Here is a 14499-nt window from a genome sequence, read left to right as displayed (position 1 = left end):
AGAATAATCTCACTTAGATTCGTTAGTTGTTTGTTTTTCAAAATAATTCAATTCAGCAATTTCCTTCTTATATCTTTGAATTTCACAATTTTCCATTATGTGATTTCCATTCTTGTAATTTAAACTCCTTAGTAATAATATGAGTTTTTGTTTCCTTTTCCCTAAATTACCATTGTTTGCATATTTACTTTTAGCAATGCATCTTTATCTGCCCTTTTGATTTTGAAAAATAAGGAGAAGTATACTCTCAGTGGGGGTAGGGTATACTCTTTATCTAACTCAGGAGGATTTATCACTCCAAATATATCTATATTATTTCTTTTACCACCTGTAGCGGTAAATTTTTTGAGATTAAGTTATCAATTAATGTAACTCGCGAAGCAAGAGTCGCCAACACGCTTTTATTGTTTCCAAAGGAAAAGGGAAAAAGTAAGAATAAAACTCAAAGAAGTTTTAAATCAAAATTAATAAAAAGAGAACAAGGGTTCGAGGGTTATTTATGTAAAGGGAAAGTATTAACATCCTAAACATCCATGGTACTCCATGGGAACCTCTTCGAAAATGTGTACATTTTGGTTTGAAAAGGGTGTTGTTTGTAAAATCTTGGAGAGATGGGAAAAGAAGTATATTTTTCTTATTTTTTTATGTTTGACACGACTTTTGAAGTCTCATGCCTACGTACCAACAAAGTGCAATGGAGGATCAAAACCTCGTAGTTCGTGGTAAAAATAACAAAGGGAGTTTGTTTTGATTCATTTTTATGGGAAAAGACATTTTGTCATTTTAAGGAGAATATTCAACTAGTCACCCACAATTATGAGTACTTTGCATCATCATGAGAATGACTCCAACTTGGATAAGGATCAGCAAGTATGACACTAGCTCTCGCAAATGTAAAAGAATTGTCATCAATACTATGGGGATAAGATCTCAACTATGGAAATGACTCATGTCTAATACCTTGAGAAATGTTTTAAAAGGAAAAGTGCATAAGGGCACAAAATGATTTGAATGAGTGATGCATTTTTTAGTCTTTTTGAAATTGGTCTTAATATACTTAAGATAAATTGGCATTTATTAGGAAAAAGGTTTTAACAATCACTTGACAAATGTCAAGGTTTATTGAGAAAGTGGTTTAGATTTAAAAGAAACAATAAGGTTTTGAAAAAAAAAAGAGAAGATTTTGAAAATTAAAGAAGAGGGAAGGAGAAGAAGAGATTATCCTAAAGCATAAAGTAAAAGCTAGGGAGGAAATATTTAACCAAGAGATAACAAGCTTTATGACATAAGTCAAGCAAGAATTCCCTCCTTTGGATTAAGCCTTGAGCAAGCAAAATAAGCAAATAATAATCCATGCATCAAATGAAACCAAATTAACTCAACCAAGTCTCCAAGGAATTCCAAAGTCAAAGGTATCAGATGAACGCTAAGATCTTATATCACAAGTCCAAAGCAAAGGTCAAGGTCCTAATTTTCAGTCCATAACTCCACAGTGATGCCAAGGATAGTAACCAAGAGCCCATGAGTCAGGATTATCAAGTTTCTTTTTAGATTTTTTCTTTATTAATGTTTTATTTACAAAGATATGAAAGTAAAGTCCAAATGAACAAAGAAACAAATGACATAATCTCAAATAATATGATATGAAATGCTAAACATAAAGTATAAAGTAAATGACATAAAATAAAAGAGTATAAAGTAAATGAATTTGAAGTAAAAGTTAATACAAGTAAAGTGTTAGTGAAGGATGTTAGTAATCAAAGATGAAAAGACATTTTTGTCACTTTTTGGATAACACTCAGCTATAGACTCACAAGCATGAAAATATGAACTTATACATCATTTATGAGAAGGGCTCCAACTTAGATAGAATCAACAAGTATGCCACTAGCTCTCACAATGGAAAAGGAGCAACATTTTCACACAATACCATGAGGAATAGGAGACTTACAATCTCACATATGTTAAGCAATCGTAATTGGATTTATGTAGAAGTCATAACTATCTGAGGTCGGTCAATAATAATGTTTGTGTTAATACATCTGTTTACCAGTGATTTCTGATAAACAACCGCTAGTCTTCCAAATTTATATATTTTTGGTAACTTACAGGATCGACTAGATTGATCCTAGGACATGTGTCTCAAGAACTGTTATTACGGTGATTTGACTCATAGTTAAGTTTGTTTCTGATTTATGGACAACGAAAAGTGTTTTGACAATAATTCTAAACGAAACATATGACTTTATGAACAACGTAAATGACGATAACTTTGTAGTAAAAGGTTTCTTAAATATAACGAAAATACTTGGGAAGGGTAAAGATAAGTGACTCGATAAATGCTTTAAGTTTTGAGAAAGTACTGAAAATGAAGACTTGGCGAAATGTAAATACAATAGTAAAAGTGATGATAAACTACTGAAAATAAGGGCAATTCGACAAAATAAAAGGCAGTGAATAACTTTAATTTAAATAATTGGTATGAAATAGATAACATGAACGAAACTTATGGTGTTCTTCATACATACATTTTCAGCGTAAAACTCTTTTCTCTCGCTCTGGTACTTCGAGTATATTTTGTGAATTTCTGTATACCTGTTTGAACACCTCCTGAATCCAAAACTAAGACCCCTATTTATAGCAATTCGACCCTAACGACCTCTACACATATGACTGCCATGTTCGCCATTCTCAAGCGTTGCATGTCTTAGATGTTTCCACGTGTTGGCCTGACGAAACGGCTTTGTTTAAATTTCAAATGCTTCCCGCTTGAAGCTTCGACTCTGTGAACGCCTATGTCGAAGAGATCTTTTGTGGAAATCCATAAATCTTCTAAGTCTCAGGCTTCGACAACAAAGAATTGTTCACCCACGAAAAGAATTAAACAGCTTCGGCACAACCATCTTTTATTTATTCTCCAAAACGTAACACTTCCAAAGAACTTCAACTATCTGTCAAAATCTCCAGCTAACAAATTGCCCCCAAGAAATGTTTATTTCGAATATTGTAGAAATGGACATTTTTTGTTTTCACCAGATTTCGACCAGAGACCTTTCATAGACCTAAAAGTCCATATTTGTTAGTTAATCATGATTAACTTTTTCAAAACGTCTCATCAGAACATGTGCGCAGTTATTTGTCATCATGAACTTCAACTTCCAAGAAAATGAATAGTATTCCCTGCACCCTTTTCTCAGAAAAAAAAAACCACCACGTGGCCCACTACCCTAGTAAAGCGTAACCAGTCAGCTTCATAGGTTTAACACTATAAAAGCTCACTTGTCATTTCTCTCTTTCTTTTCACGAAAATCTCCATTTTCCATCTAAGTTCATCTTCTTCAAGTTCTCTGAAAACGCTTCTTCTTCCCTAAAACCCTAATTCTTCAAAATCTCCAAAACCCATTACAATGTCTTCTGAAAAACAACAAAAGCAATCAAAGAACATCAAAGGTGCTGGATCCTCAAAAAGTTCTGCTTCCCAGAACATTCCAACTAGCACAACCATCACTGTTGGGGACCGGGAATACATCAATGCTCTAAAACTTTTGAAAGAACAGAAAGCAATTTTTGCTTCTCAGGTAATGGTTCCTTCCTTACTTTATGGAAATGCTTTAGGGTTTTTAGGCCCATTAGTATCTGAAGAACATTTAGAGAAATGTGCTCAGTTTTTTCCTTGTCATCATACTACTAAACCCATAGCCAACAAAACCACATCTTCTAGAGACAATGAGGATCTAATCCAGAGAGAGGCTTTTCAACTGGATTTTATCACTGAGAGTTTCAGACCCTTTCGGTCTTGTCCAACTCTAGACAAATCCTATCTAGCTTGGTTAACAAAAGTTGAGAAGAAGAAAGCTTCATTTTGGAAAGAATTGGGTATTTTTGACCTAATCCAGATGTGGAAGCTGGGATTCAGTTACTGCCAGCCTTTATTATTATCCAGCCTATATTTCTGGGATAACACATATAACACTTTTCATCTCCCTTGTGGAATGATGACTCCCACACTTTTCGACGTAGTTGCCATTGCTGGACTTTCTCCGACAGGAGAAACCTTCGACCCCTACCAAGACTGTGAAAACTTGATTGACTTCAACGTTAAGAATGCCTCGTTTAGTACTTACATTAATCTATATCACGCTGATGGGGAAGAAGTTTCTGATATAGAACATATAGCATTCTTAGGTCTATGGTTGTCCAAGTTCTTCTTTTGCTGCAAATCTTTACAAGTTGCTAAGAAATTTTTAACGCTCGCTAACCAATTACATGCTGGTCGAAGAGTGTGTTTGAGTGAACTCTTATTGGCCAGTTTGTACGAAAGTCTAGGATCGACTAATGCTAAGCTAAAGGAATATGAATCTGGTACCAATTTATTACTATCTGGGCCTTATTGGCTTCTTCAATTGTGGCTTAATGCCACTTTCGAATCCTTTTTGCCAACACGAGGAAACATCGAAGAAAATGCCCCAGAGATAATAAATCGAAGCATTGAGGGCACCAAACTCCTTCGACTGACTCCATCTGATGATGTTGACAACTTACAAACTTCCCTCACCAAATACACCTTGATGTTCTTGAAGCGTCACCATTTTCTTCCTTCGATGGCTCCTTTTGCCAGTCGAACCCATGGTCCTTCCTGGTTTACTGCCTCGCTCGAAGACACTGTGGAAAATGCCAACACAGAGATCGAAGACATATAACGCGCCTTTCTCCTCCCAAGGTTGTTCGTTTCTAGGATTCTGCCAGTAAAGAGCCATGTGTGTCTGTTGGCTTATCAGCCTAATTTTGTCTCTCGACAATTTGGGTTGTGTCAACTTATCCCTGTTTCTTTATTCAAACAAAAGCGCGAGATCTATTGTGCAAGGACTGAATGGAGCGCTCGAGACATTGCCATCCACAAAGAATTCCATGCAAATTTTGCTGAATTCCAATTAATATCCTACCAACTCTCGTTCTACTCCACCAATGGTTTTGCCACTTGGTGGACAGATTTCTATTCCCAAAATATGTTTTCTACTGCTGAAATCAAAGAACGTCTAACGAAGGCCTTTTCATCTTTGCAGGAAAACTTCCCCAAGGGTAAGCTTACTCATTCTGAAGAAATTTGAGCATTCCAAAAGTACTTTTAAACTGTCTATGACCCAACGAACCTTTTTAGAACCGTTTGTGATGCAGCGCCAATTTTAAAAGAAAAATTTGAAAAACAGATTACCAAAAGAAAAACTCTCAAAGCTGTAAAACCTGAATTGAAATATGATTTGGCCTTTGAGTGCGAACCACCCAAATTTCCAAATTTACCCAGTGCAGATTTTGCTTTGTCATTTTTTACCCCTTACCCAAACTGGTTTACATGTGGGAATATTTTTAATGAACTGAAAAATGACCAACAAAAACCTGCTAAAAGAGTAGTTGCATCCAAACATACCTTAGACAGTTTCAAAGGCTTTCTTCACTTCGACTTAGCTGCAGTGAGAATTACTTCTCCGACATGTGAAGGTGTGGAATGTTTGGATTTCTTGGTTTTACAATTCCCTTTCGTCTTTTTGCCAATCTTTTAAACATTTGCATGTTTCAACTAACTCACATCCTTCTTTAGCCGTCGAAAGGAAGGTGGCGAAGAAAGAGAAGCTTGTGGCGAAGGCTAGTTCAAATACTGCTTCCAAGCCAACTACCTCTTCAAGCCAGGGAATGCCTTCTGGTGCTGCTCCAGAAAACGAAGAAGAGTTCAAAGGTATTACATCAAATAACTTCTTTATCTCTTTCGTATTTTTTCTAATTATTTATAATTTTCTTTTTCAGGGTAGTGGCAAGCCTCCTTTGACACCCAAGAAAAGAAAAGCCTCTACTGCTAATATAATTCTTGTCGAAGATGATGAAGAGGATACTCCTCCAACTCCACTCAAGAAAAAACAGAAGAAAAATAAGGCAACAGTTGCCCCTTTCCAACCAAATAAATAACAAGGTGTCGAAACCAACATTCTCCCTCCTCTTCCAAAGAAAACTCCATCCCAGCCTTCTGGTGGCGCAGCGTTGGAGCACACCGGGAGCAATGCCTCCGACCCTGAGGCTCAACAGGTATACTTCGACCTCAAGTGTTTTATCTTTCGACAAACTCATACTTTATTCTAACACTTTATTTTCAGAACAAAGCCACCACTCCCCTCATTTCTACTGCCAATCAAAGTGATCCTTCGAGCGGCATGAATCCATCTCCTCCTCCGACAATCAGCGGTGTTATCCAAAACAAAGGCTCTTCGACTGGAGCTCAAAATCTTGAAGCAAATAACGCTCAGAACGAAGAAGAAACTTCTTCTCCTGGTGAAGATGGTAAAAGAGATTCGAAGCACGTTGACGAGAAGGACTCAATAGGGAAAGAAGACTCTGAGGATACTCCTAGTAATTCTCCTACCAGAGTTGCGTTCCCTTCAGATGATGTTGATGAGGATGATCAGGATTCAGATGAGATTGAGGGGTATTTTCAAGAAGATGAAGACATGAATGTGGGAGAAGCTGATACTGAGGGAAATCAAATTGGAACTAGTAATGCCAGCGTCGACACGGTCTTAACTCCAACTAAAGTTCGACCATCCATCACCCAGACTTCACCTATACCACTTACTGAGGAGGAGAAAAGATCTTTAAAACAAAATGATCCCCTCAAGTATGTGAGGTTAATGATGGCTCAAAGAGAGTCTTCTTCAGAGCAAAGTATTTCTGGAGCTTCGACCCATTCTGGTGCTAGTGCAAACGAAGCATCACATGACGAACTCCTTCAGCAGGTGAAGAAGGCAGTTTTTAATGTAAATCTCTTTGACGAATTAAGGAATAATGTGGGAGAAATCTTTAGCATAAAGAAGCTGATAAGCAAGATTAACATCAATGCTTGCCCCACTGATGTAGGTGAAGCCCTTATTGATATTCAGAACCTTATTGACCAAGTGTGTGTTGAATATCATAGGGAGGTGGATGCCAAAGCTAAGCTTCTATCGACTGAAAAAGCTCAAGCCATCGAGTTTGACAATGCCCTTCGAACTTCACAAGCTTCTGAGGAGTTAGCCGCTTCCAAAAAATCAGCCCAAGCAGAGTTCGACACTTACACTGCTTCGATACGTCTCTGGGAATCTCATATTGCAGAATTGCAGAAGAAGATTTCTGACGCTAAGGCGAAGCAGGTTGTTATCTAAGGCTTGGATAGTACTGAAGTTGATGATCTGGCGAAGCAAAGTGTAGATCATGTCGAAAAGGCTACGACTATGAATGAAGATATTGCACGCCTTAGAGGGGTTCAAGCGGCTGTTCAGTATAAGATTGGCTTGGCAAAGAAAAAATATGATCGGATGAGGGCCACCATTCCTTTTTGATTTCCTTCTGTATTTGCTTTATTCGACTCTTGTTTACTTGTAACTTGATTAAGACGAAAGCCATTTTGGCACATATTTGGAGTTTAAATATCTTCAACATTTTGGCTATGATAGTTCTTTACTTACTATGCTGTTATGATTCTAACTTCGTGCATAAATGGTTTATACTTCTTTAAGTATTTTCCATTTACTTTTAGGATTCTTCGATCCTCTGTTAGTTCTTCTATTTCGTATGCAATGTTTGAAAAGGCTTTTAAAATTCGAAAAGGTCCTTCCCAATGTGGAGACCATTTTCCTAATGCCTTATTCTTTCGATCCATAGGTAATATAACTTTCCAAACTAAATCATTCATAGTGAAGGTTTTACCTTTGACCCTCTTATTGTATGCCCTTGCTACCCTCTCCTTCTGTCTTCTTAATACTTCTAACGCATGCAACCTTTCTTCGTCCAAATCCATTAGCTCATTTATCATCATTTCCCAATATAATTCATATGGAATTTCTCCTTGTCTTTGGATTCTCACTGATTGCAAGTAGATTTCGACAGGTAATACTGCATCATGTCCAAATGTAAGCTGGAAAGGTGTAGTGTTAGTTGCTTCTTTAGGGGAGGTTCGACAAGCCCAAAGCGCTTGGTCTAAAGTTTTGTGCCAATTTTTTGGCTTTTTTCCTACACGCTTTTTGATTAAACCAATTATTACTTTATTGGCTGCTTCGACTTGCCCATTGGCTTGAGCATAATAGGGTGTGGATGTTAACAGTTTGAAACCCATTTCCTTTGCAAACTCTTGCGTCTTTCGACTTGTAAAAACTGATCCTTGATCTGTTGTTATACTTTCTGGGATTCCAAATCTGTATAAAATTTGCTTTTGAATGAATTCGATAACAGTTTCTTGATCCATATTTACTAAAGGTACTGCTTCGACCCACTTAGTGAAATAGTCAATTCCTACAAGTATGTATCTTTGACCTTTGGATGAATTGGGTCTAATTTCCCCAATTAGATCTAATGCCCATCCTCTGAAAGGACAAGGCTTAATAATTGTATGAAGCTCACTTGCAGGAGCATGTTGAATTCCTGCATGTATTTGACATTCTTGGCAACCCTTAGCAAACTTTATACAATCTTTTAACATGGTGGGCCAATACATTCCATATCTAAAAAGCAACCATTTCATCTTATGGCCTGCCTGGTGTGCTCCACAAGCTCCACTATGTACACTAGATAATGCCAAGTAAGCTTCGCTTTCTCTTAAGCATTTCAACAGGATCCCTTCAGGGGTTTTCTTGAATAATTCATTCCCTATCAACACGTAAGATAAAGTCTTGTACTTGGTTTTTCTTTCTGTATCCGTCGAAGGGTCCTTAAGATAATTAATAATTGGATTCCTCCAATCTGTAGCTATTAAGGTATCAATGGCCAATACTTTAAACTCCTCCTTGTTAGCATATCCTAACTGGGTGCTTTCCAAATCTGTCGGAGACAATCTGGAAGCCATTGGCTTTCCTCTTACTTCGAAAAGCTCTTCTAGCTTCTCTTTTGAAATTCTATATCCTGAAGCTATTTGTGCTAAGTCATTAGCCTCTTGGTTTTTTATTCTAGGGACATGTTTTATGTCGATGTATTCGAATTTTTTGAGTAACCTATTTGCAATGACGAAGTACATAATCAAATTTTCTTTTATACATTTGTACTCCTTCGTCAGTTGCTTGATTACTAATTCTGAGTCTCCTTTAATTTCGACCCTAGTTGCCCCCAATTCCAACAAAGCCTCAAGTCCTGCAATAAGGGCTTCATATTCTGCTTCGTTGTTAGAACAAAGGGGACCTTCAATTCTATATTTGAGTTTTGTTGGAATTTCGTCAGGAGAAATTAACATTATCCCAACCCCACTTCCATCCTTATGGGTGGAACCGTCGAAGAATAATTTCCAAGGTTTCAACTCAACTTGAAGTTGAGGATTTTCGACCACTGCATGGTCTACAATAAAGTCTGATACTATTTGGCCCTTCATTGCCCTTAAAGGCATAAAGGTTAAAGAGTATTCAGTGAGTGCTAAAGCCCATTTGCCGATTCGACTGTGCATTATTGGCTTAGATAACATATACTTGATGACATCAAAATGTGAAGAGACGTATAAATCAATAGGTTTTATATAATACTTGAGTTTAGTACAAGAGAAATGCAAACAAAGACACAACTTTTCTATCGAAGTGTATCTAGTTTCTGCATCATTTAAAACCCTACTAAGATAATAAATGGCTCTTTCGACGCCATCTTCATTCTCTTGCGCCAACATGCTACCTATGGTAGTGTCAGAAGCTGATATATACAGTCTCATAGGCTTCTTTCCACATGGTGGTGCCAAGATAAGAGGATTCATCAGATAATGTTTGATCTTATCGAATGCCTTTTGATGTTCGTCATTCCATTCGAACTTCCCTTGTTTCAGGCGCGGAAGGGGAGAGAAGGCTTGAGTTCGACCATTTAAATTCGAAATGAATCTTCTTAGGAAGTTTATCTTTCCTAATAATGATTGCAATTCTTTCTTGGTTGATGGTGCTTTGGTCTCCATAATAGCCTTCGTCTTGTTCTGATTGATTTCTATCCCCTTTTTGTGGACCACAAAGCCCAGAAAATATCCAGCCTGCACAAAGAATGCACACTTAAGAGGATTCATTTTCAAGCCATGTTTTCTCATTCTTTCGAATGATTGGCTGAGATGGGTTAGATGATCTTCATCTGACGTAGATTTTATCACAATGTCATCTATGTACACTTGCATAAATGTCTCTATATAATCATGGAATATAGAATTCATTGCTCGCTGGTATGTTGCCCCAACGTTTTTTAGGCCAAAAGGCATAACTATCCACTCATAAGTGCCTATTGCCCCAGGACATCGAAAAGTTGTTTTAAAAACATCCTCTTCTACAATGAAAATCTGGTTATAGCCAGAATATCCATCAAGCAGGCTGAGATATTCATAGCCTGCGATTGAGTCAACCAACATCTCTGCCACAGGCATTGGATACTCATCTTTAGGAGTTGTTGCATTTAGATCACGAAAATCTATACATACTCGCAAAGAGCCATTTTTCTTGATAACAGGGACTATATTTGCAATCCAATCGACATACCTTGTGGTCCTGATGAAATTGCAACGAAGAAGTCTTTCAACCTCTTTTTTGATCTTTGAAAGGATTTCTGGGGCGAATCTTCTTGGAGTCTGCTTGATGGACTTCTTGCCATCCTTGATAGACAGCTTTAATTCGACCAAGTCCCTCTTCAAACCAGGCATCTCGTCGTAATCCCAAGCGAAGCAATCTTTGTTTTTTCTTAACAATTCAATGACTCTCACTTTCAACTTGGGGTCCAGTTTAGCGCTGATGTAGGTAATTCTTTTTGCACTTCCATTTCCGAGATCAATCTCTTCAAGAGGATCTTGCGCTAACATCTTTGCACTTGACGTTACTGGATCTTTTTCAAATCCCAGAGGCTCTTCGTCATAGATGGCATCTAACCTCTGTTCTGTTGGTTCCACATGTACTTGTTCGTCAGGGGGTTTTGGTTTAGAGTACTCCCTAGGTCCTGTATTATAGATTTCACCATATGTGGCTTTGTTAGCCATGTTTGTTATCTCGGCTTCGAGAGCCGCTTGTCTTTTGTTCTCAGCCATGTAGGCTGAAATCTTTTCGAGAAAAGAAGACTCAGTCATAGTACAGGTCTTCATCCCAGCTTGTTGGCCGTATTTCAGATGATTCCCCTTCTTCTGGGTCTCCCATAATCTCCCTATCCCAATGAAAGCCATTTGGGTGGAGAGTCAAGAAGTATAAGGCATTTTTATTTGGGGCGTAGCCTTCTTCTGCTGGGTAGCATGGTCCTATGTGAGCCAAGTTCCTGTTGGATTTTCTCTTGTCCACATGGTTTACTTCTGTCATGAAGTAACTTTGGTCAACTTCGACATTCTCTACCACACCATCTTCTCTCCAGATGGATATTCTCTGATGCATGGTCGAAGGGACTGCCCCTTTTCCATGTATCCATTCTCTCCCTAGTAGTAAGTTGTAATTTGCTTTTGCAGGTATTACCATAAACATCGTTGGTCTTGTGATTGACCCAACAGTCAGGTCCACTTGTATGACGCCCAGCGTCTGTCCTATCTTACCCTCATAATTTGACAATACCATGTTGTGAGGTTTGACATCAGTGTCGAACATACCTATCTTTTTCAACATGAATTGGGGCATCAAATTGACTGCTGCTCCTCCGTCCACCAAGACTTTATTCACTCCCACCTGTCCAACTTTGGCCCTAATGTATAGGGGCTTGAGGTGACTCTACATCCCCTGGCGAGGCCTTTCGAAAATAGCGTTCTGCTCTTCGACATCACCACTGTTTAGAACATAGTAACACACTGGTTGATGCTTTGCCATCTCCGCAGCGTCCGCTTCCTCATTATCTTCAACCTCTGTTTCCTTGTTATACTCGTACGACAGGACTGAGACTATGTTGCAATTCATATTAACAGAAGACACTCCGTCGAACTCGAAGTTGTCAGTGAGCATTTCCTTCTCTCTTACTTGTTCCTTCTGAACCTTCTGACTTATGTTTTCGTCTGGAAATAACTTCCTTCCTACGGGTGGTTTGGCCGAATCCATGACATTTGGGGGAACCTTGAAGCTGTTGGATTCTCCACTCTCTTTTAGATTCATCTCTCTTTCTGCCTTCCTCATCCTCTGATGTCTTCTCCACTGGGATCTTGACATAAGATTTTTTCCTTCGTAATTTTCTAGCCTGATAGCCTCTCTCTTGGACGCCTGAAATTGTTTTCTGTACGCCCAAGAGCTTCTTCCTCCATCCTCGAAGCTTCTCCACTTTCCTTTCTTTGGTCCCGCCTGAGTCCATTTGTCCTCAGGGACTTCTGGTGGTAGTTTAAACATAACTCTTTTCACCCTTGGGTGAGGGCTATCTGGCCTCCTAGGCGCTCCTCTCTTGTCGAAGCTATACATGTTTAGGTCACCTCCATGTCCGTCCCAACCTTGGTCATATGGGATTCTTTCGAATGCTTCGGCTAATTCTCTGTTGTACACTGCCCCATACCTGGGACACATCAAGCATTTTGTTTCATATTTATAGCAACGCACAATGAAACCAAGAAGGCTTTCTCCTGGCGTGGGATACACCTTCTGTAATTGGCTTTCCTTCCTCCAGTTTCTCTCGGTCTTTGTTCGTTGCCATCTCTCGTAATCCTCAACCACCCTTCGAGATATCCTGATGCTGCATCTTGGGCACAACAACATGTCATCATTCTTTTTGTGACATCTCCAGAGATATTCACGTAGGCTTTCGTTGGCTTTGGGATAGCCAAACTTCATCCCTTCTTGCTCCATCTTCAAACATTCCTCTACTTCCTCCATTTCGGGGGGGGGGGGGGGTTACTTCAGATCTACCATGTTGACACCTAGACTGGCGCCATCAGTGATTGAAATTTCCTCGAATTTCTTTCTTAGGCCCTCGGTAGCCTTAGTTGCTTTCCCCTTGAGACCTTCAGTGGCCCTTGGTTCGACGTTAGCAACCTGTTTACCTTTGACAGAGATTCCAAAGGAAACATCGTTACTTAGGCCATCAGTAGCCTGCTTTCCATCCAGCGTATAGCCTCCAGTTCTTGTTGCTTTTACAACCTCCATTTCCCCCACGTCAATCATGTTGATTTCGACAGGTTCAACATAGTTTGTCTCAGCAATGTTAAAGGGATCAGTATCAACCTTCATCTGTTTTTTCCCTTTATATGCGAACTTGAGGCGACCATCCCTGATTGCATTCTGAATAAGATCCCTGAAAATAAAGCATTGTGAAATTTTATGGCCTAAAAAATTGTGATATTTACAAAAGCCTCTTTTTTTTCGTTGTTCTAACGGAGGAATTTTGGTATTAGGAGGCACTATCATTTGGCCATCTTTTACTAATAAATCGAAGATCTCGTCACATTTGGTAACATCAAATGTGTAAGTCTTTTTGGGAAATCTATCATTCTTTTCAGTTTCGACAGGGTTTCTGCCATTCGAAGGTGTAAGCAATTTGTAGGCATAGGGTGATGCCTATTTTAATTCAGCCAAATCTACTTCGAATTCCTCAAGACCATAAGGATCTTCAGCGATTTCAAACTCTCCGTCTTCGAATTCGACATAAGCAACCCTCTCTTTCTTATAATTCTTATTCGCTCTGGCCTTTTCAGATTTTAAGCGTTCGACCTGTCGAACCCTATCTGCTAATTGGGCCATGTCTCTTAGATGCTGGGTATCTAACTTTTTCCTGATGGAATAGTCTAAACCTCCAGCGGCCATTTCGACCAACTCGTGTTCAGGCACTATTGTAAAGCATCTAGATTTCAACAAACGGAGCCTATTCAGATAATCATCTATAGGTTCGGTGAATTTTCTTTTGATGCTGGCTAATTCCTTAAGACTTATCTTAGTTTGGCCCATGTAGAATTGTTCATGAAACAATCTTTCTAACTGGGGCCAAGCATCTATGGAATTGGGTGGCAAAGTTGCAAACCACGTGAAGGCGTTCTTTGTTAAAGAACTAGGGAAATATTTCATCCTTAGGTTCTCACTGTTCACCAAATCCCATGCCTCAGTCATGTATCTGGCTATGTGCTCTATAGTGGATTGACTAGTATCCCCTGAGAATTTGGTGAACTTAGGGATTTTACAACCCCTTGGTAATTCTGTTTGCAGGATATATTCTGATAAAGGAGAGGAATAATTTGGCCGTTGAAGTCCTGTATTCAGACCATTCTGGGCCATGATTCTCTCTATCATATTGGTTAAGTCATTTTCCATCATGTTTTCCCGCCTGACCCTATGAATTACTTCGTCTGCATCCAGGTCTCTATTAACCATTCTCACTCTCCTAGGTTGTTCTTTAGGGACTTCCCGTCAAATTGACTGGTGTTCCAATCTTGCCCCCATGACTCTTTCGTTAGGGGCTTGCCTTTGCGGTCGAACCTGATCTATCATTGGTTCTTCTCCCTGGATTATAACCTGGTTTGGCCTGCGTCGAACAACAAATTGTGGGGCGCCTAGGAAATCTGCTATGCGTCCCATCTGTGCTGACAGTTGTTGGTATGTT

The 14499-nt window shown here is 39.0% G+C and overlaps 1 protein-coding gene across 1 annotated transcript; it reads right to left on the bottom strand.

Moving 5' to 3' along the window:
* Positions 1-13463: 13463 nt before the first annotated feature.
* On the bottom strand, positions 13464-14270 carry LOC127082137 (uncharacterized). Its single transcript, XM_051022361.1, has one exon. The coding sequence runs from the start codon at positions 14268-14270 to the stop codon at positions 13464-13466; it is 807 nt and encodes a 268-aa protein (XP_050878318.1).
* Positions 14271-14499: the final 229 nt, after the last annotated feature.

The sequence above is a fragment of the Lathyrus oleraceus genome, chromosome 5 (genome assembly GCF_024323335.1).
Source record: "Lathyrus oleraceus cultivar Zhongwan6 chromosome 5, CAAS_Psat_ZW6_1.0, whole genome shotgun sequence".
NCBI classification, from domain to species: Eukaryota; Viridiplantae; Streptophyta; class Magnoliopsida; order Fabales; family Fabaceae; genus Lathyrus; species Lathyrus oleraceus.
Note: the sequence above shows the minus strand (reverse complement) of the source record. Positions and strands in the feature narration are given on the sequence as shown.